This window comes from Toxotes jaculatrix, chromosome 15 (assembly GCF_017976425.1).
Source record: "Toxotes jaculatrix isolate fToxJac2 chromosome 15, fToxJac2.pri, whole genome shotgun sequence".
NCBI classification, from domain to species: domain Eukaryota; kingdom Metazoa; phylum Chordata; class Actinopteri; family Toxotidae; genus Toxotes; species Toxotes jaculatrix.
In genome coordinates this window covers 14,907,369-14,930,679 of record NC_054408.1, presented here as the reverse complement: position 1 = coordinate 14,930,679, position 23,311 = coordinate 14,907,369, and the positions used below count along the sequence as shown (strand labels likewise).

Here is a 23,311-nt window from a genome sequence, read left to right as displayed (position 1 = left end):
GGATTCATTGGTTTTATTAACAGTTTCCTACTCTGGCACAGAATACATCTGTCTGTGCAGGAGGCATGATATGAAGGGGGAAGGACATCAGAAAAGGGTACCAAGCCTTGCTAGAGTGACACGGGAAAAACACAGCCCACATATTAAGTTAAATGTAAATGTGAAATTATGACAGAACAGCTGTCAGTGTTAGAGGCGATTAAGAGAAACACAAACACTGTATGAAAATGCAATGAAAATATGCCTTTCTTGATTCTGCAGTCAGTCAAGGAGAAAAGTTAAGAGTGTAACCTCAGTTTGCCCTCTTGTGTTTGCCTGTTAAATGTTTCAGCTGACACAGTAATTATACACTTTGCGTGTGTTACCAAGAGTTTGACAAACCCCCCCGATTGCCACAGGTTTTGTTGTGATTGCAGCTTTGCCAGCATCCGCATTTCAAACACCTGCCATCTTTTAGAGATAACGAACCCCCGCGTGATCCCTGTCAGTGGCTCTGGCTGTACTGTACTGAATTAGATTATTATTTATTTATTTATTTATTTATTTGTTGCCTTTAGATTCCCTGAGATCAGGAAATTAATTGGTGGAGTTTAGGTGACACGAGCTGGCTGCTCTCTAGATAGAGTGTTAGCTGTGGAGGTTGAATGCCATCAAGCTTGAGCTTGATGTTGAATTTACCTGACAAATGTTACCACAGAGCAGGTTTGCTGTTTGCAGCCCAGGACCATGCTCAGAGGAGAATAGACCCAAGATATATCCATGCATGACTTGCTAAATTTGGGATATCTACTTGAAGTTCACACAATTCACACCTTAGCTGTCTCAAACCTTTAAAGGCCTTCCCTAGTTTCTCATTATGTCCATCTCCTCCTCTATTATTAGTGAAGATAGCGAAGGGAAATCGACATGGAATGATTGGTTTTAACTCCTTTTTTTTTTCATTAAATGTGCAAATATGAGATGATGTTTAGCACAGAGCCAGAGTTTGAACACACCTTCTCATTCAATGGTTTTTCTTTATTTTTATTACTTTCTACATTGTAGGTTCATACTGAAGACATCAAAACTCTGAAGGAACACATATGGAATTATGTTGTCAACAAAAAAGTGTTCAGCCAACCAGAATATGTTTTATATTTTAGATTCTTCAAAGCAGCCACCTTTTGCTTCGATGACAGCTTTGCACACTCTTGGCATTCTCTCAATCACTTTCATGAGGTAGTCATATATATATATATATATATATATATATATATATATATATATATATATATATATATATATATATATATATATATATATATATATATATATATAGATATATATATATATAGATATATATATATATATATATAGATAGATATATATAGATAGATATAGATAGATAGATAGATATAGATATAGCTATATATATAGATATATATAACAGATAGCAGTCTAAATCTTTTTTAAAGCTTGTTTTCAGTCAGGTAGAAAGTGGTGGAGTGATTACATGGGAATTCATTTTGGTTTGGAGTTGACCTCCCATGATGGGTTAAGCATGCAGCAGATGTGCAGAAGATGTATCATTTCTAATACTTTATGGCAGTAGAGTTTTGGACTGAGTTACCCTGGGGACTGACAGGTGTTTCAAGCGAAAAAATTCCTATAAAATAGGAGCTTTTAATCATCAGATCAAGGCCATGGACACATATTTGAACAAGACAGGCCATAGGGCTGCCCGTTGATAAGATGTGTGTGATCCCTCATGGGTATAACTAATTAAGTGAAGGTCTTTTGGGTCCCATTCAGTCATCTGTGCTCAGACTGAATGGCAGTGGCCCCCTATGGGCTGCCATCTGTAAAACAAAGCCGATGCTGCTCTGCAAAGCCATACTGTTTTTTTCTGTTGTTGTAGGGGCTGAGAAGTCAGACTCCCTTTTTGCATTGCAGCACTGAATACAAATAGGGTTTCTGTAAACCGTGTGCTGCAAATAATGAGTGACTCAGGGAAACTCGCTGCAGGTCATGTGTGAAGACACTCTGGCACGCACAGGCACACTTGCGCACGCACGCAGACACACATGCACGGAAGGATGATGACACAAACATGCACACAGAGACGTCAGTTCACACTCACCCACATCTGGCAAATCTAACCTACCTCCTCAACTTACCAGCTGCCCCTGCAGGAACCTTTCTGACTACTGACCACTTATCACGTCGTTTGACTTGATTTTAGCCTTTGACTCCTGCAGGACCAGTTCAGGAAACCCAGTCGGAGTTGTTCTGGGATTCGTGAGATGTGAGCGTTGTTGTGTCTGTGAGTGACAGTGTGGGGAAACCGTGGGGAAGCGGGTGTGTGTGTGTGTGTGTGCGCGCACGTGGGGGAGGAGGAGGAGGAAGGGGGGCGCTCTGCTCTGCTCAGTGTAGGACGCAGGAGACAGTCGCTCTCCGAGGTGCTGAAAGTCGGAGCGCTCCCTCCTCAGTCTCGCCTGCTGACGACGAATGCGACCTCTGGCGAAAACCGACAATCGCCTGATGACCGGCTTCAAAGCCTGATGGTTTTCATTTCTTTCTAACACTCCTTAACTTATACCCATCGGGATTTTTTTTTTTTTTTCATGCAACCGCTGGATGTATTGGCTCCACACATATGTGCAACAAGGCTGACTGCTGCCTTTGATTCACCTGCACCGTTGGGAAATATTGAATTGACTCCGGATTCTCAGGGAACGCTACAGAGGATTTTTTTTTCTCGCTGTGCTTCTTTTTTTTTTTTTTTTGTCTCTGTTTTCTCTCTGCGCACCGCATGCCTTTGGACGTGAACTGCGATATTATCTCAAAAAGGTGAGTCCAATGAGGATAAAGATGAAGCAGACATACTTTTACGCGGATTTCGCTTTCTTTGCACTGGAAAAGAGGGAACCATATCTCCAAATGGCTGATTTCTAATTGCTTTTAAACCCATCATCACTACCGAGGGGGGGCGGGGGGGAGGAGGGAGGAGGATTATAGTGTCTTGTGGAGCCTGGTGAATTTTTACCCTGTGGATAAAAGTGAAGTTTCCGAAAGGCTAAACGACTATCTATAATCGACTCTAGCCCTCTATGTGTTGGGCACTCTGGCTTCGGACTATTTTGGATATCAAGCTATTTCAACGCGGTGAGTTTTTTTTTTCTGCCGTTTCATTAACAACCCTGTGGTCTCAGGCATTTCAATTGATCTGTCAAGACAAGCAGCACTTAGAAATCAAACCGTATATGTCTATCTTCAGCTATATGTTGCTTAACTGCCTGGATTTTTGCTCTGTGTTTGCCCCCCCACCAAAGGGTAATGGATTTTGGGTTGAATCATTGCGCATTTAACAATGATTCGGGACATTTACATGTTGCTTGGCTGATTTAATAAGAACAGGTTACTGTTTATCAAATGTCAAAGCGGTGATTTGTATAATTACTGGCTTCAAGGGACTCTGATACAGACTAATAGCTACCTGTTGTCTATGGTCGGTCCCATGGAGTTTGAAATTGTACAAAGACAGCTAATAGGTTGGGTTTGTATTGGATGTGGGGAAGAATACAGTGAAGAACACACTCCACCCACTTCAGATAATGGATGTTTTAACCTTTTCCTCCGTTGCTGGACGTTCAGCTATTTGCTGAGATTGTGCACGAAGAAGATCATTTGTAGGCTGAGCACCACCACCACACACACACGCACGCACGCACGCACGCACACACACACACACACACACACACACACACATTAACACACACACACCAGGGCATATATACAGTAGACTGCATACTTCTTATGTTAACAAATGTTTTTTTTTTCTTTTAATTTTCATTCAAGAGTAATGACATTAGCCTGTTGAGTAAGCCCCATTAGAGAATCCCTCTCGTCTCTGGAGATGGAAAAGGTTAACAATTAAATAAACTTGAATGATCCTAAAGAGAATGACAGCCTAAAGGGAACTGGTTGCAGCAGCAGGACACAGCAAATTAAATATAAATAGGCCTAAGGAGAAAAGACAAAGTCCTGGGAAGGTGGGGTTTTGTAGTTTTTGAGGATGTGCGGAAACTGCAGCAGAAGAATCACCATCAATCACATCATCTCTTTCTTTTTTTTTTTTTCACTGCAGGCCTATTTCCTCAAGTGATGATGATGATGATGATGATGATGACGACGATAATGAAGCGCAGGACGGACCCGGAGAGGATACCGGGAGCCTAGGGATGACATCCACACTATCTTGTTGAATGTGGATATCGATACCGCGGCGAAGGATGGGCCCTCTCCTCCTCTCGACCGCCTTCGTCTTCCTGTTGGCCCTGAGCGCCGCGTCTCCGGCCTCGGTGGGAAACCCCGAGGATTACGCCGCGGACGAGGCGGAGCGGACCGCCGGTGAAAACATCGTCTTCGATGACTACCGGGGGAAAGGATGCGTGGACGACAGTGGCTTCGTCTACAAACTCGGGGAGCGCTTCTACCCGGGACACTCGAACTGTCCGTGCGTGTGCACGGAGGACGGGCCCGTGTGCGACCAGCCCGAGTGCCGCCAAACTGCATCCCAAGTGCACCAAAGTGGAACACAATGGATGCTGCCCCGAGTGCAAGGAGGTTAAAACTTTTGCGAGTACCGGGGGAAAACGTATAAAATCCTGGAAGAATTCAAGGTAAGACCTGACTTGTAAGATAAGGTCCCAACATAGTGAGGTGATTTTAAATAACCTTAGTTTATTGCTTACATTTTTTTTCATTTGATGAACAGGTTCAGGTGGGTCAACTTATAATAACCCAAGTCATGGCAAAAGTCTAGCAAAAATAAAACCAACATTCCCAACATGCACTGATTTTCCAGTCTCATAGGAGGAGCGTTTATGATTTTTTTTATGGTACAGTGATGGTGAAATAGTTTTATTAGAGCACATCTCAACTCCTTTGGGGGCTGATAGTGCCCAACTGATGCTAATGAATTGGTTTCATTTTGCCAGTCAGTCTCAATCAATCTACGATTAGTCATTCTGATTAAAGTCTGGATGTCACTACAGCAACCATCTTACATGGCGGTTTGTCTGGTCTATTTGTATACAATCATATGAACTTTGCATTTTCACGGTCAAGTGATACAGATGAATGAGGTCAAACACAAAGCAGAATCTAATGTAATGACGGGCATGTTCCTATGTCTCATAGGAACAAAAGGCCAGGACTACAGAAGTAGATCAAACACCCTCACCCTGCTTTTGGTCTTGCAATGTGTTGAGAGCAATCGTCTTTGAGATACGTACTATTTAAAATTGCAAAAAATACAGCACAGCAGTAGCATTGACCAGGGTGTGGGTCAGTGACGCTCTCAGTTAGTGTGAGTGTATAGCGGCTTTTGGCATACTGTAAAAGCATCATGAAATGTGTTTATTGGCCAAGGGCACAAAGATGGCTGCCTCCCAGAGTGATGTCACCCCCCCCCCCCCCCCCCCCCCCCCCCCCCCCCCCCCCACCCCCCCAACTCCCTGCAATCATCAACTGAACATTTACCCAGCATTACTAAACTGAAGGATACTATAACAGTATTTTAATGCTCTGATTTGTGGACACTGAGTCATGGCTGGCAGATCCAGTTTTCCTGTGTCTCCTACAAAGGGAGCACTGTTTCTAGTCATACAGACCAGTGTCTCAGCGGCTGTTATGGAGCATGACAGTACTGCCTGATTAGAAATGACACTACGAGCATGACAGCTACAGTCTGTGTTTAAACTGTTGCTGCCCGTGAGGAAACCTCCTCATTCAAATTCCTCACAAGTGGATTTAGGCTGTAAGTGATTGAAATATAATATGACACAATGCTCCCTAAACAATGGTATAGCTCTAATGTTAATTGTGGCATTTGTCTGTGCAAATGCATACATTGGTTAACTGGCTAGGAATAGTACATTAACATAATAGTACATATAACTGTATCACCCAAATGCAATAAATGCCAAATGGAAAACTTCATTATGATTTGTGTCTGCTGTAGTGATTTGACCAACATGTAGTGAGCCCAGTATTTGCCGGGAGAGATGAGCCAGCACACTGGGGTTATGTGGTGACAACAATACATCCAGCTGCATGGCCTATTTCTTTTTTTTTCTTCTTTCTTTCTTTTTTCTTTTCTTTCTTTTTTTTTTTTAACCTCAGATTCATTCAGACGTTGATTTCTGTGAATAGACAAATTCATACACAGCCACCAATTTTTCCAGTATTAAAAAAATAATGAAGAAAAGACAAGTGACATCTCTGTGAGTAATAGGTTCTTCCAATCAGGTGTAGAAAGGATTTACATTGATATGTCAGTGAACAAGAGCAGATTTCATAGTTGTGCAGCCAACTTGAAATGATACCTGTTCTAAGCAAAGCCTACTTGTTAACCTGTAAAGTGTTGCCAGACCCCAATAAGAGAAGCAGCAATTGTCAGCTATAAATATTATGCAAAAACAGGCACTCCAGAACTAAATGAATACTCTGAACTAACCTTTCAAAAGCTCCAAAATTAACTAGCACAATCACCAGCTGATTAAGCAAAGTGTTCAGCACTATTGGGCAACTGCTATGGAGATACCAGAAAGCAAACAAAATGTAAACCCAAATAATAAAGAAAGAAAACAGCAATCTCAGTTATTTATTCAGGAGACCATTTAATGGCTTTGACAAAACTTGTCCCATTTTTACAAAAGTTTCACCTTCAAACAAGACAAAATTTGTCTTTGAGCTAGCTGAATTTGTCTAATCACTCTGCTTTTTGCTCTGTTTTTGGTCTCTCGCAACTTTAGAGAAATACTATGTATCTCTTTAGCAGCTAAATGCTCTGCTACGTTCAGCAGCGATTCACTAAATGATTTGTCTGCTGTTTTGTGTTGGACAGGCAGTATACTGTTCATTTAAAGGAGAGTTTTCACTATACACTGCTGCCTGACGCAGCTTGATATGAGGTTAATGAGCACTGACAGTGAGCCAGAACAGTAAAGTTCTGCAGAGTGTAAAACCAAAACAATTAGCTGAAAGATGCTAAAACGTTCAGAGGAGCTGAGAGATTGAATTTTCTATAGTTATGTATAATTAGACATCTGACCCACTATTCTTTACAACTTATGCTGTATCGTTCCATAAGAATATAATTTGCAACAAAATCTAAACAGTCATCACAAACTCATCTTTTAATATTGAAACCCTCCTTGCAGTTTTGACTGACATAACTTAAAGTTTCATTTTGGGTTTAACCATCCTCCAGTGATTCCACAAACGTAAGGGGAATCCAAAGTAAATTGTGCTTTACAAGAAAAAAATCACACCTGATTAAATTATCATCAGTATGAATAAAATTTGTATCTGCATTGTCTGTTTCTCTTTACCTGCCATGCAAGGCTCCCTCAGAATGTCACTGTGTAATTAGCAGTATGTTTGTTTCAGCTTGGATTCATAATGACTTCAAGGCGAGGCAAAGAAAACCTCTGCTGGGAGATGCTGCAACATGTCACACCTGTGAATATTAGCATGTCATGGCGCTGAAGCAAATTGAAGAAGGCAGGGGGCTGCACAGTCAGTTAAGCCAAATAACATGAAGACAAGTGTCCTTAGTAACCATTCTGCTACAGTTTATCTGTGGAAATGCAATTTTCGAGAAATCAGACAGAATTAAAAAAACCACAACAGGAAAATAAAGTGACTCGTGATTACCCATCACTTAATGGAAAAACCTTTTTAGGTGCTCTTCATTTTGACTTGCATTAATTTGACTCTAGTACATTCAGCTAGATGAAGGGAGAGTAACAGCATTGTGGTTTTCCAATGTTAACAGGGATTTTTTATGCCTCTAGGGGCCATTATAGTAGTCCTAAAACAATTAGTTGATTAACTGATTAGTCAATCAACACAAAAGTGAATACTCACTTTAGATATGAAATTAATAATTTGGGTCCTTCATCAAGGAAAAATATTAATTATTCCTGGTTCCGACCAGTCAGATTGCTTCCTCTTATGCTTTGTATCATTGTAAATTGAAAATCATTGTCATCATAATTAAAAAGACAAACCAGTATAATTGTTAGCCACAGCCCTACATTATGTATTGGCACATCAGCATGAAAGTGACATAGTGTTCCTGTTAATAATAGGTGTGTGGGATCAGCCTATGTACTGAATGGTGTGTTAGAATGTCAAACAGCATCAAGCTCAGTCCTGCATTGGGATGCAAGCCGACAGATTTTTGTAAGGGCTGCTGTGTGTGCATAAGCCATGCAGTTTAATGTGAGATCAAGTCCATCAATAGTGCACCTCACCCTCATACTAACCTTGACTAGTGGCCCTGGAGAGGGAAGGACATCTCTTCATACTTGAGGGGGAGAAAAAAAAAAGAACATTCATTTGTTCTTGCTGCTTATCTTGGTAAAAATGACACGACAGAAATATCTTTGGTGCAGGATAACCACCCTTGTCCATCTAAGACCACACAAGTAACTCTAACGTCTTAGTCCACATCCAGTGTGGAGCTTGAGTCTTTTCAGTGAGGACATGAAAGCCTCGGAACCCTGCAGTGTTCAAGGAAATCAAAGGCCGTCAGTATCCGGGATACAGACCCCTGTTTCGAGATGCCGACAGGTTAACCTTTGGTGTGGGCCTCATTGGCATTTCCTTTGCAGTAATCATGCTGCACAGGGCAGACGACTGCAATTATATTCAGTAACAGGTGATGGACAAGAAGTGCAGAGACGCTGCATCTCGGAAAGATAACAAAAGAGATGTGGTCAGTTTAGAGCTTCTGGGATGCTCGGATGTCTAAGTTTGAATTGAATTAATGTAGCCATTCATAGTTTGGCATCAGCTAACACTTAATTAATTTTACAGTTTCATTATGCTGAAAATCCCATCATGCAATAGGTCGGTCATTACATGCAAGTGGTAATGGGCATTCATTCAACATAAAGCAGCTGACTGCAGTGCAATGTCAGTCAGTCATTTGTTGAATCTAATGCTAGTATAACTCATGCATGAGCAACCTGACAAATAAGTCATAAGTGCATTTCCTAGCACCAATTGGTCCACTTAAATATTTACTTTTAGCAACATAGTGTTTAACGCTGCTGTAGGTTTTGCAGGTGCAGATTTACTACCAGTGGGTGTATTTTCTACTATTTTGTTTTGTTGCCCTGTAAGAGAGTCATGCCACTCACCCTTAGTAGGTGTTTCACCTACAGGGTTCCCCATCAGATGAGGAGGGGACCAGCCCGCCCAGCATGGCTGCCGGCGTGCCTTTGGCCTCAGCGCAGCTGCAATCAAGAACCAGGAGATATAGGGTGAGTTCAGATCCCAGATCGTCAGGCTAGGGCTGGGATGTGAACTCAAATGTGAACAATCCCGTCCGTGCTTCCTGCGATCCCCCCTCGGGAAGAAACACAGAACTGAGAAAGGGGGGGAGGGGCTCCAACATTTTCAGTGATAAAGGTACACACAGGAGATTTCAGCTAAAAGATCTATCTATCTTTTCCATTTAGAAACAACCAATGTTAATTGATTAATTTCCAAGTAATATAACTGCTAAAACACGCAGCCTTACTTTATTTCTACTTACCTTTCCTTAAATCCCCATGAGACCGGTACTAATCTATCCAGTGCACCACAGTTAAGGAGTAGGGCTTCAGTGTTAAGGCAATTTAATTTTCAGTGGGAAAAAAAAAAAATTTTTTACTTTATGCACCTGTAACAGATACAAATCATAGAATATACAGGTTTTTTGTCATTTTTCTTATTCTTAACTTTTAATTGTCTTCTCAGTACAACAAACGTCTATGCAGAACTTGTTGTAGCTTAATTACAAAAAACGCATTGTGAAAGCAATAATTGATTTAAAACAGCACAGACCCACAGCCTACACATCGCACACAACAGTAATTAGTGACTCTGCTTTTCAGCATTGACACCTGTGAGAAAAAAAAAACTGCCATAAAAGCTCTAAAAATGATTGCTCCAATTGATTTTCCTATCCAATTTGCCAGAAGCAACAGGGGTGCTAATTATAAGAAATAATTAAGTGCAAACAATTAGGCCACAAAGAATTTTCAAACATGCTTTTTTTTTTTTTTTTCTGGGTTGAACTTGCACTTAAAGTCCTTTTTAGCATACAACCTCTCACAGTCTTACCTCCTCTCACTCTCTCTCTGTATTCCCTGAGCACCAGTAAAATATTGCAGCATGCAGTGTGACTGTCAATCCATTCCCGTCCCTCCTATTAACCGCATGGGTGGATTTTCTGTGACCCTGTTGTCCAGCCTCAAAGTTCTTTTTATTACCATTTGCCCCAGCTGAAGGTTATTTGACTATTCATTGCTTCCCTGCCCCTTCTCCGTTTGTCTCAGCGTGGGAATGAAAGGCATGACAGCCAATTCATTCCAATACCCAGCCCCCAGAAAAATATGGGGGGGACAACGGGGGACTCTTCTTCACCAAAACATGTGGCAACAAGTCCAAATTCAGTACTGGCACTCCATTTTGTTTTGTGAGCCTGGGCTAAGGCATGACTGATCCTCTTCACAGTAGACCTCACACAAAAGGACGCACTGCAAGCACCAGGCGCCGCTGAATACATTGAAGGAATCCGCAATGTGTCCGATTTTTAATATACTCCTTCAATGGCAGGTTTCTACCTGAGCTGCTTTGCTGGTCATTGTGGCAATTTAACCTGCAGAGAAATGCCACTTCAGCTTTGAAATGATTTATTTTTTAAAGGCCAGTGTGTGTGATGTGAATAAACACCACTGTCTCTCACAGCCAGTCCTCTTGTTTGTACATTAACACCACGTGGATGAAGTGGCACCTATGAGATCAGGACACAGCAGTGGATGACTCTCAGTATTGCATACAGTATGTCAAAATGCCAGCTGCCCATTACGTGTCACATCTGTAGTACTAAAAATGAATGTGAGCCAGAAACAATAAAAACAAAGTTTCGGCTTTGGTTGTTTCCTTAAATCAAATGATTGAATGATTGAATGAATTTTCTATTGCTACAATTAACCAACAGCCACTATTAGTGACAATGCATTTTCTAAGAAAAACAAATGAAAGGTTTAGATTTGGTCATGCATCACTAATGTGGACCTTAAGGACTACTATAAGATGTCTAATCATCTCCCTCTCTATCCTCTAAAGATAGTAATATGCCTTATGGGGGGGAAAGAGATACTGTATCTGTGCCAGATGCAGACACTAGTGAAACTGTGTCTAATTGTCCCCATTTTAATGTTTTAGAGTAATTTCCTTGCTGTATGTTTGGCAGCTGATCAAATATGAATCAAAATTGGTGTTAGCTGGATACTTACCATCCACTTAACTAATTGTCCTGCTCCTACAGTGAATTCATGTTTGTGCAGTGCCTTTACTTATAATTAGATACTTCTAACTGGCACTTAATCGACCAACCACTGCTACAGGTTCTGTAAAGGAGAGGCATGTAACGTTGGTAGCCTGTTGCTTTCATTACCAGTAACATTGCATTCACAAACTGCTGGATGCATGTTTCTGTGTTAATTCTGTTTGGTAAGACGCTATTACTATGTGTGTATGCATACAGAGAACATGCAAAACATGGTTATTCAAATCCTCTGATGTATTATTTCAACAGTGTGCAGGTTTCTGACTGTCTGCGTCAGTGCAGGTCTGTCTGACTCCTCAACATGCAGCCACTCTCATTTCTGCACAAACTGAGCTCTTTCAGCGTTTAAGAATAAGCCCATTTTAGTTTCTGTGCTGCCAGGACTCTGCTGCAATCTGGTCTCAGTTTCTCCATCTTATCAGCAGTAATAAACTACAAGAGCAGCAATCCAATTTATCCTCCGCATTCAGACTTTCTTGCTAGACTTTCACTTTCAGTTTAGCATATCATCAGTTTTTTTGTGTGTGTGTGTTACGGACTAACAACAACTAAATAACTCAAGTTGAGGATATGTTTTCACATATGGTGCACTACGATCCGGAGGATGGATAAGGTGTTTGCATGGCCTCGTATCTCAGTAACTATCGCAACTGTTGTGCTCCTTTTCCAGGTTTCTCAAACCAGAACATCATGTTTACATGGACAAACACATATTAAGGATTTCCCCATAAACCGTGCTAGTGTGCATGTAAACACACTAAGTGAACCTCCATTTAAAGGCTGCAATAAACACACAGTATGCATCTCATTATTGCAAACTACTGTTGCTTCAATTCCCTGATGAGACATATTTGGTATTACCTAATGTAATTGCCTCAACCTGGGTTCCTGCTGCCGGCAGTGTCAATGTAAAGTAAGGTGTAATTGCTTTTATTTGTTGTCCAAGGTTCAGCCTAGAAAGCTCACAGCTAACAAAAGCTCATCTTTACGTATGTAATTTCTGGTCGTAAGACCAAGCGAAATATCTCTGTTAGAGAAACTCGTAGAATCATACACCTGACTCATTACATCATGAATCCAGATCGTATGTGTCAGACGCAGCCCTCTATGCTCCACTACTGACGCTGAATCCCACCGTGCCAGCCCCCACAGGTTAAGCCTGTCAGGTTGACAAAGTGTAGCGCAGGTTCCTTATGTATGCGACGCCGTCTTTCTGTTTAATTGGTACATTTCTGCATGAGCCCTCAAACTGACAGAAGGGCGGATAAATCTGTGGGTGCTTAACTTTGTGAAAAAGAAACCTTTTTGCGGGTGTGAGCAGACTGATGTTGATTAGTTGTGTGGGTCAGATATGAAATGTCGAGATGTCATCTATATGGGTATTTCTTATTTCTTCTAAAGGCCCTAACACTGCCCTTTATAAACGCCCGCCATATCTGATCCTAATTTTTAATCTCACTGAACAGTTGTCTGACATATTAGATGAGGTTTATCTAATAAACAGTTGAGGCAGCTGTAAACATTTTCTATCGCATGGAGGGAAACTGGAATAACAGGAAGAAAGAGCTTTCAGTTCATGCCTGAATCTTCGCTGATCTGACCCTTAAAGGAGCTTTTGGAGATCTCATTCTACATACGCAGATTCCTGTTTTAAGAACAGGAACTATGGGCCACAATCAAAAAATAGGTCATGCACTCATTTTCCTTGGTACTGTTTAGCCATCTCCATCTCTAAATGTTCCTCATATCCAATTTGTGGCTGCAGTGCATCCAGACTGCCATGAATTCTAATAAAGATACGAGCCTGACACTTGCCAGTTTGTGCCACTTAATGCATCCTGGCAAAAGTAGCTGATAAAAGTCACATTGAGGCATCCAGTATAACCACAGTTCTTCCACGTATCTCTACACAAACTGGATTATGAACAGTAAAATTACATTGTTGTTATTAACATAGTTCAATTTGTCACTAACAGATGGAAATATAGCAAACTTGCTTGAACAAATATATTTGGGATAGCTGATGGCATACATTTTTTTTTTTTGGGGGGGGGGGGGGGGGGGGGGGGTGACTTAGCTTTAGCTTGCTTTCTTGCTAGGCCTTAGATGAGAAGATTAACACCACTTCCATGTCTGTGTGGTAAATTTGTAGCCATAGCCAGCTAGCCTGGCTCTGTCTACGGGTAGCAAAATCCACCCACCAGCACATCTTACACTCACTAATAAGCACATTATACAGGAGCTTGTTTCCTTAATGCAAACAAAAACCAAAGTGTGAAAACAAAAGCAACATATTTACCAGTCAGACAGGAGAGCTAATCTACTCATTTAACTCTCAGCAGGAAAGTGAATAAGTGTATTTCTCAAAATGCCAAACTAATCCATTAAAAAAAAAAAAAAAAATGCATACAGTACATGTCAATATTAGATCCAGACTGCTGCAATTTGGAAAAGTTTTGAGAAGAAAGAATCTACAGATTCATTGACCCATCTACCAAATAATTAAATAAAAATAAATATTTTATCTTAAACCCTCTGAGGTTAGCAACAGAGTACTAAGTTACTGGAAGAGCAGACCCAGCAGCCCCGGCGCAGGGAGGCCCTCACAAGACTGTTTACTGTGATGAGCTGAAAGAAAATCTAATATGATGAACAGTTGACCTTTCATGATTTGGAAACAGTTTGTATTTTTCCACTCCATGTAATTGCATTACAGTTCATTTTCCGGTCAACAGACTTTGTAAAGATAGAGTTAAGAAAGAGGCAGTAGCAAAGAGAGCTGCATAGCACTGATTTACATGTTGCAGAGGTGGTAAGATAAGCCTCTGAACCGTTTCCTGAGGCAGGCTGTAGCAGAATGCAGCAAAATACTAAATATCATGAACACCACTTTATAGACTCCCTTATTTCTAGTAATTTTTTTCTAGTAATTTTATTCAAAGTCAGCTACAGGCTCTTGTTTGTTGGCTTTGTGAATAATTTATTAACCCGTTTCTTTGTTTGTTAAGACAGTATGAGATGCATATAATACAAGTATTTTTAATTGGAAAACCTCAGCAAATATGCAAATAGGAGCAGACTGTTTTCTTCAACTGACCAGTAATAAGTCATGTACAGTGCCCACACACACACACATGCACACACACACAAAGGTGAAACCTACTGAATCATCTAACCTAGATTCTCTGTTTTTCTTCCCCTCTGTGCCCACAGCCGTCACCCTGTGAATGGTGCCGCTGCGAACCAAATAACGAGGTGCACTGTGTGGTGTCCGACTGCGCCGTCCCAGAGTGCGTCAACCCCGTGTATGAGCCGGAGCAGTGCTGCCCCATCTGTAAAAACGGTAAACACTCATCTCCTCTGGAATTCAACACACACTCCTCAGAAGTCATTAAATTTTCATTAAACCAATGATGGCAAGTTTATCTGTGGTATCACCATTTGATGGCCGCGCCTTTAGAGGATGAGGAAGTAATTGATGTTTTATGAATTAAAATTATTACCTTGGGCCCGTTGTACACTAATGAGCAGTACTAGTTTTAATTATAAATGACACACTAAGCAGAGTAAACATTAGCCCATTGATTAAAGGCATGGTAGGAGGGACTAATGGGTCCTCGGAGAGCCTTTTATCTCCCAGTGCCCTGGTGCCCTTGTCACACACAGCCAATCCCTAAATTAGAATTATAGGTTTCCAATGGTTCATTGGCTATTTACAAGGCGGGATGGGAGATGTCCCTTTGCCAGCACCAATCCTGAGGGACAGATGGGGCTTTATGACAAAAGTACAGTAACTGCTCTTCTGCAATGTGATCCTGGCTGGGATCATCAACAGCAAAGAGTGCCTGCAGGTCCATATTAAGCGTACAGACAAAACAAAGTGCTGCATTGTCTAATCAAAGATTTTTATTTTGTGATTTTATTATACTCGCACACACTCATCTAAGCTTCAGATAATTAGAGAGCTGGAAGAGGTGGCAAAGAAAGTTTTCTTCGACTCAGCTGAGATCCTGATAAACAATAAGATTTACTCTCATGATTATATGCCTTGGTTATTGCATTTAGTCTCCTCATTATGTAAAGGGCCATGCCAAAAATGGAGGAACTATTTATCCCTTTTGAAAGAAGGCAAAACACGTTTCCTGAAATATTTTTCTTTTTCTTTTAAAGCAGTGGTTGACCTATAAATGTGAGGAGAGTTTAGTTTGAGGGAGATACTAAATGGCCATTTCACCACAACTACCCACGGCTTTTTTTTTTTCACACTTCCTCTCATTTTCTCTTCATCCCCCTTGCTTTCTTTCTTTTATTTCAACACACACACATACACACAAAAATCCACCCACATTAACAAGGCTGCAGAAGCTGCTAGGAGAGAGCTAATCCAGGCTGACAGGACACAGTGACACCCTTGGCATTTCAGGGTAGGCCTGCCTTTTCTAGGCTCCCCAAGGGCGCATGGTCAGGCCCTTACAGCCAGATAAGTCTCTATGGGAATGGATGGCTGAGGACTGTGGGGAGAGGACAATGAATGCTGTTTAATTCCCAAGGGACAGGAGACTGTAAAAGGAAGACATTCACTTATATGTACCAGTTAGACAAGCAATGAGTTGGAGACAGACATTTGGGGTTTTTTTTTTTACCTTACCTGCTGCAAATATTGCTGTTAAATAATTTTGTGAAACTAGTGCAATGGTTTTAAAACATCAGTGTGTTTTGTGCACTAAATACATTCTTCTACAAGGGAAGGATAACAAGAAAGATTTACCAATAACAACAGTTTGCCATCACATATGATGGATACTTAATTTATAATGAAAAGTTTTTTTCTTATTTTACTCTCATTTAAGTCTGTGAGACTGAACTTTGAGCTAAAGGCTAACATCCCCATGCTAACATGCAAACGATAACAATGCTAACATGATCCTAAAGCTGAAATAGTTTCTTGCATTGTGGACAGCATTTGCTAGTTTTATTGCCACATCTGCCTCTTATGGTGAAGCCAAAGCCCAAAAGATGTATTTCAGAGATGCAGACTTCGTAAAACTTTATGCGACGGTCTATTTCTAGAGGCAAAGAAGTATATTGTGTATGGATTACTGTGTCTGCTAGGTTAACTTGTTGTTGTGGTCGACGGGGCCGTTTGAGGGATTTGCAGACAAACTCCACTGCGTAGGAAGTTTAGCTGTAGTAGCTTCACACTGCTTTTGCACTGTTCTAGCACAGGTGAAAGGTCTGGCTGAACCCACTCATTCTTATATAGTTAAAGAACAGCTTTTGGGCTGTTTAAATTTCAAAAACAACAGAATTTTCCAGGGCGGGCCTAAGCCTATGCTAAGGGCTAAAATGCTACTGAGGAATGTTTTGGACATTCTAATTAGCTCCCATTAATGACTGATTAATCACTAATTTGATGATTTGTAGGTTAAAATACATTTAGATATCTGGGTTAAATTAGGGCTAGATGTGGTTGGTGATTAATTAAAATGTTTCAGATAGAGAAGGCAGGTCTGAACATTTCAACATCTAAAAAAACTTTTATAATCTTTCTGTGTATTTTAAGCTGCAAATCTCCAAATCGTTGGTTACGGCTTCTACCTTTTTGTCAAAGCTTCCCACTTTAAGCATGCAGCTTTTTAGTTTCTTGCTGCTTCTTGGCGTCTCTCCCTGAAAACAGCAACAGAGAGCAGAAGGCAGCACAATGGAGTAGTCAGCCAGTGGGAGAGCTTATCCATGAGCTTCACATTCAATGAGTCTGACTGATTCAGCTGTAATCGTTATCATGAATTATATACTGTAAATGCATCAGGGGATACATGTAATTGTGTAATTCTCATGATTAAAATGATAGTAAGAAGTAGTCTGAAAATGGGCAGTGTCTTCTCAGTACAATTGGATTAAACCATTTACAGATCTGCCACGTCTTATCGGTCTGAAGGCTGTTAATGTGATTTTTTGACAGACGTATCATTGAGTAGCACTGCCACAGAGCTGGCTACAGTTGGGTAACATATTCAGATTGACATATTCTGTGGACAAGCTGCAGTTTCTTTTTTTTTTTCTTTTTCTTATGAACTGCAGGTTTTTGGCAGGTGAATGTGTATGAAAGCATTTCTTACCTTCAGGCAAGAATCCTGTTTGAGCCAAATAGACAGTAATGAGTCCTCATATGCATTCACTCCTTAATCTGTAGTCAGGGAGAGAATGATGTGCTGAGACACTTTTGACACAGGACAAACATTTTCTGACTTCACTGAATTTTATTGGCCATGAATTGATCACAAGCTCAGACAGGTGACCGTGTGTCCTTCGAGCAGTGACAGGTAGCTGAAACTGTGTCCTTGTGGCTCCAAATCTATCTGGCTATAAACAATCGCACTTGGCAACAGCGCCAGTCACCCTCTACCCTCATCAACCTCTACTGAGTTTGTCCTGTAACCTGTGCCAGCTGTCCAGAGGCAGATCAATGAGAGTTAAGACTTGGCAAGCGCTCTCAGTGTCTCCTCTAAGCTCAGATCAAAGGGCTTTTATCAGGTCCGAATAAAGCAAGGGACTCATCTACGCTGATGCAAAGTATGGGGATACTAGGTAGCAGCTTCCTTTGTCAGTGTCACATGGATGTTTATGGCCTCCTGTGCCTTATTTTCACTCAGGCCACATTGGAAGTCATTGCCAACCCTCTATGGTTATTAAAACGCTTGGTTAAGGTTAGGTAAAAGTCATGGGCTTGGTCAAACATATTAAAAGCCGGCACGCCACATTTCATGCTTTGAATTTAGTGTGACTTTCTCAATATTTAACCAAGACCATGATGTTTACCTAACCTTAATCAAGTGCTCTAAGCTGCCTAAACATGACCATTAAAACGTTAACAGACCTGTTGCACAGGAGACATTTTGATATGTCTTAGCATTAAAAGGAGACATTAACGACAGCTCTCTTCTATTCAAGTGTCTCTACAAGCCATGATAGTGAGACAGTGAGCCAGTGTGCACAGTACCAGTACCCTGAAAATGAGACAGCTAAATGGAATTCAGCCATTGTGTATTTTCTTTTATTAATTACACCTTTGCTTTTCCTACTGTGAAATGTCAAAATGTCTTCCGTGAAAAAAGGCTTCTAGTGTGTCCAAGTGGAGAGGTTGAGCAGATTTGCATGCAGCTGGTCCGTGTCTCCAACATATTCAGTGTAAGTGGGTTCTTCAGGCCGACTAACCATACTGTTTCACATTTACGTTGCTAGCATTAAGTTAGCCCATACTAAATCAAATTCACTGGGACACTAAGATGTCCATGAATATTAGCCGTGAAAGCTACTGTATCTTCAAGAGTTATGAGACATATGAGTTTTTTATGACTACTCATAGAGGAGTCTTGAATCGGGCAGGTTTTACAGAGCTGAATACTGAGAGCAATCCAAAGTCACCGTCACACCAATTGAGCTGCTGATTGCTTCATTTAAATGATTAAAACTGGGGCAAATTCCTGGCACCTTCTGGCTCTTCTGTCTCAAGAGGCAGAGGAAAAGATACACAGCCTCAAATCACCCCGAGGCAGGGAGAAACAAATTAGATATAATAATTTCAGGTGGTGTTTACCAATAATGAATGCACTGCATTCTCTCAAAGGTAGCAGCATTTTTGGCTTCCTCGAGTACCTATCCTAAAATGTACCCCTCTAATCTGACTCTCTATCTGCTGAGATTATCAAATACGTGGGTATGAGGTGTTCCAGTATTACACAATCAAACATGTTTTGGAATTAAATAAATCTTATCAACGAAAAGGGATCCATGCAAATAAATCCTACAGTCTTATAAGGATAAATCAGATGTCAAAATTAATCTGAGTACTTTATTGTTTTGGAAGTCGTACAGTGTCTGCGTGTGGAAAGAAACTGTAAGGAATTGCTAAGGAGTTCTGTGGCCTTTTCATGCAGACTGAAGTGATTAACACCATCCTCCCTACTGCCTCTCAAAGCAGCTTTCTCTCTCTCTTCCTCTGTCTCTCTGTACTCTAGCCTCTCTGTACTGCCAAGCCAGCGCCTGGCAGGCTTCTCTGCTTGCGGTGCATTAGGATGCAAAGCGCTCCATGTCGAGGGAGAAGGGGAGACTAACAAAAGCGCTTTAGTGTTGCAAAAACAAGCCCATCGGTGCATGCCCGTGAAAAGATCTGTACGTCTGCTCCTGACTCCCCTAACTCCCTGCTGCTCTCTGCATCACTCCACCACCCCTCCGAAAAAGAGAAGCTCTCAGGAGAGCCACATCCATTTCTTGTCGTTCTAATTCCTTCTTTCCTGTCTTTCTCTCGCTTCCCATGCGGCAGGTCCAAATTGCTTTGCTGGAACAACGATCATCCCAGCCGGAATTGAAGTAAAGGTGGACGACTGTACCATCTGCCGCTGCCACAACGGAGACTGGTGGAAGCCGGCACAGTGCTTGCGGCGGGAGTGCCTCAACGGCCAGTCGTTGTCATAGAGAGACTCCACCGGGGATGGTGGAAAAGCTCAGGCAAGGCCCTGCCTACTGCACCATTTTGTATGATTGCCAGGGCAGGAGCACAATTCCTAAGTTACCTGAGACAGCATAGTATCGAGGAGATGCTCTCACAAGCTTCACACAAATACAAATTTAGCCACTGAGAAGAAGACGGAACTCAAGGCTGTTTCCGCCCTCCAGTTTTAATCGTCCTATATATTTTCAGAAGTTGACTTGCTTGACTTGCTGCTCTCACACAAGAAGTTTCTAAGCTCCTGGAACTCTTTCCTATCCAGTGTCGATGATGAATTGCTCATGTTGATTTCTGTATGTATGTCATCTGCTTGTCTGTCTGTCACAATCCACGCAGGTGTTGTAAAATTCCAACAGCAGGAAAAGCAAAACCGTAAGCACACTTAACAGCGCTTTTTTCCTCCCTTTGTCATATGAGATTTGACACCGGTGAAAGCACTGCAACGGTGTGTTTGAGTTTCACAATTTCACACTAAGAGCTTGTTTACAAAACGCACATCACACATAAATGTTTGTGTCTTCATAAGACTTTTTATCACTATGGCAGGAAGTCACCTTTAACACTTAGATGACGCTACTCTCAATTTTATAAACCGCTATAAAACCCCCCAAAACCGTGATTTTGAGACACATCTCTATATAGTAGCAGCACAGGTGAGGTAAGCTAAGGCTCTGTGGAATTAGCAGAAGCAAAGATGTTCGCCGGCTATGAGAATCAGTTTTTTTCAAAAGTACCCAGAGGGGTAAATTAAATATTCCTCAATACTGAATCAAAACAACAACTTTGCGCAGCCCCATCCGGCTTAATTGTCATTATTGTTTTCTCTCAGAGGTCCATATCCTCCAAAATATTCCCACTAACTGTTTGAACTTGTTATCAAAGCAATTAGCCAGCCAAAAGCAGCCTTCTTTAATTTCCCTTAATCAAGGAGTATTCTGTGATAAATCATCCAGCTGGGTGCTTGGCGCTGCCACAGCCTGCATGCTGGGCACACTCGACAAGAACCAGCAGACAAAGGGAGGGGATGTGCATGTCTAAATGCTTTTAAGTAGCATTCACATGCACATTGTCCATGTGAGCGTACACAAGCACCCAATTCATCCACAATCTCATAGGCACAGTATGTTAATCTGCACCCAGTGAAGCACTTAAACCTAGAAGGCTTGTTAAGATAGGACATGGTTACATTATCCCACTGCTATAGATTATCTAATCAATTTTCAGTTCCTCCCCTCTCTGATATGTTAGAATAGCTCCTCCAGTGTGGTGTGACTATGGCCACGGCTATAAGATCGAGACAAATTAATGTATTGTTTTGATATTTTCCCCCAGACCACAGTGGTCCTCAAGTGGTCCAGTCTGAAAGAAAACTCACCCAACCAGGGCCAAAACGTGATGTTTTTTTTTTCTTTTTTTTTTAAGATGATAAATACCAGCTATTAATTCAAAGGTGAATTCCAGGAAACTCGTGCCATTCATCACCAGAATTTATTCCATTTCTAGAAAATCCGTTCCTGTTAACCTTTTAGACCCTATTTCTGGGTGGTGATGGATGGGCTGCTTAATAGCAGCTCCCAGCACTCTGTAATGAGACAGAAATGAACATAGGATAAAAACCGATGACTAAAGAGCTATATTACCTTAAAAAAGGCACTAAAACTAATTTTTTGGAAGAATCTCACAGTCCGTAAAGTCTGCTGCACGGTCTTAAACTGTAGCACATGGGTGGTGGAGGAATCACAAGAACTGAAAAGGATGTGGGTGGAGTCCAATCTAAAGGTGCAACAATGAAGCTCGAGTCATTTTTATCATTAAGCTACAGTGATTTAGTGTCTTTTCAGTGTGAAGAGACAGACCTCATCTATCTAGCTTGAGGTCTGCAGACTCATAAAACAAAACTGACATCTATGGTTTATCAATCACAGCCTCATTGCTCCAGACATTTTAGGATTAATAAAGGAGCTTCATTCGTCTTAATTACTTTAAATGCCACATAATTATTCAGCCCATACATATATCCCTAAAATATATTGGAATTACTTTACTGGGTAGCAACAGAGAAAGACTGAAGTGAGTGTGCCAGTTGACAGGGCTCAGAGGCATTGCTGCCACCACCGATGCCTTATTGCTACTGTTGCAGATAAAATTCACAAAAGCATGGCCTTTGGCTTCATGCTGCATGGAGAGCCCTGACTGCTTTAAGTGCTACTTTGTTTGCACTTCTCTGTGCAATGGTTTACCGTTATGTATTAACTAAAACTAGTCATTGTTTTACCCTTTGACATTCCAGTAACAGCCAGCAGGGTGAATCGGTAGGAGCACGAGGACATGGACAGATCAATCACAGATTAAAAAAAATAAATGCAAATACAAATAAAAATAAAAATAGGGATTTGAATTCACAGATGGCTCTAAAAAGACGCTGTTTTTTTTTGACAGAAGTAAAAAGAGAGGCAGCAAAAATGGCAGATAGAGGTAACCAGGCAACTTGATCCTTGCGACACTGCAACACATTGTACTGCGTAATTGTTCTGACACAGCTTCCTCCCAAGCTTCTGTGCTACACTGGATTTTGGTAAGCTGCTCATCTCCTTAATTTTTTGAGCTGTTTCCATCACATCCATGGATGTGAAGGTAGGAGTGCAGAGGGTGAGGCGGTTGGTGTCAACAGAGAGTCAAACCATCCAGATCAAGACCACGCTCGACTGTTCTTCTGCACAGAAGAGCTGGGTTGTGATTCAGGCTGCTGGTGGGAAGAAAAAAAAAAGAAGAGGGAGATATGAAATAAGCTAATCATATATTCAGAGCAGGTAGTACAGTCAAAGAAAACTGGAAGAATTTTTCACTCCAACAAATGAGATGCAGGCACGCAGCAGGACTCTGGTGCGTATGTTGCTCTGCACTGTAAGTCGTTTGATTCTTTAATCATTTGTAATGAAAATTTCTTTTATTCCTTAGAACTAAAGAGGATCAGTCCGGATCCATGTGGATTAACATACAGTAGTTGCCTGTGTGCGTCATTTGATAGAGCAGGGTGTATTTTAAAAACACAAGAGGCGTTCATGCGGCACACATGCACTATATGCATCTCAGAGAGAACCTCTGCCTGGGCAAACCAGGGGAAATTACATTTCTCCTTGCATATACGTGAAGCTGCACTGTTTCAAGGACGAATCAGCAGCGCAGTCTGTCTTTGTTCATTTCCTGCCAAGAAACTTGAGTCTTTATGTCGGTCTGTGAATGTCTACTCAAATGACCCCATCGGTCTTCTCATCATTCAAACCACAGGCTTGTACATGGGCATTTTGTAAAGGTGAACCATTTGCTCTTTCCATGAGACACCGACCTACTGTAGCTGGAAACTATGAAAGATTGTTTTTTTTTCTCCTTTATGTTTTTTTTTTTCTTTT

General features: G+C 41.3%; 1 protein-coding gene across 1 annotated transcript; it reads left to right on the top strand.

Annotated features, from left to right (window-relative positions):
* The first annotated feature begins 4,244 nt into the window (after positions 1–4,244).
* Positions 4,245–19,867, top strand: vwc2l (von Willebrand factor C domain containing 2 like). The gene is given in 5 exon segments (XM_041057728.1): positions 4,245–4,541; positions 4,543–4,606; positions 4,609–4,661; positions 14,606–14,735; positions 19,716–19,867. Coding segments are annotated over 5 exon segments (696 nt in total).
* Positions 19,868–23,311: the final 3,444 nt, after the last annotated feature.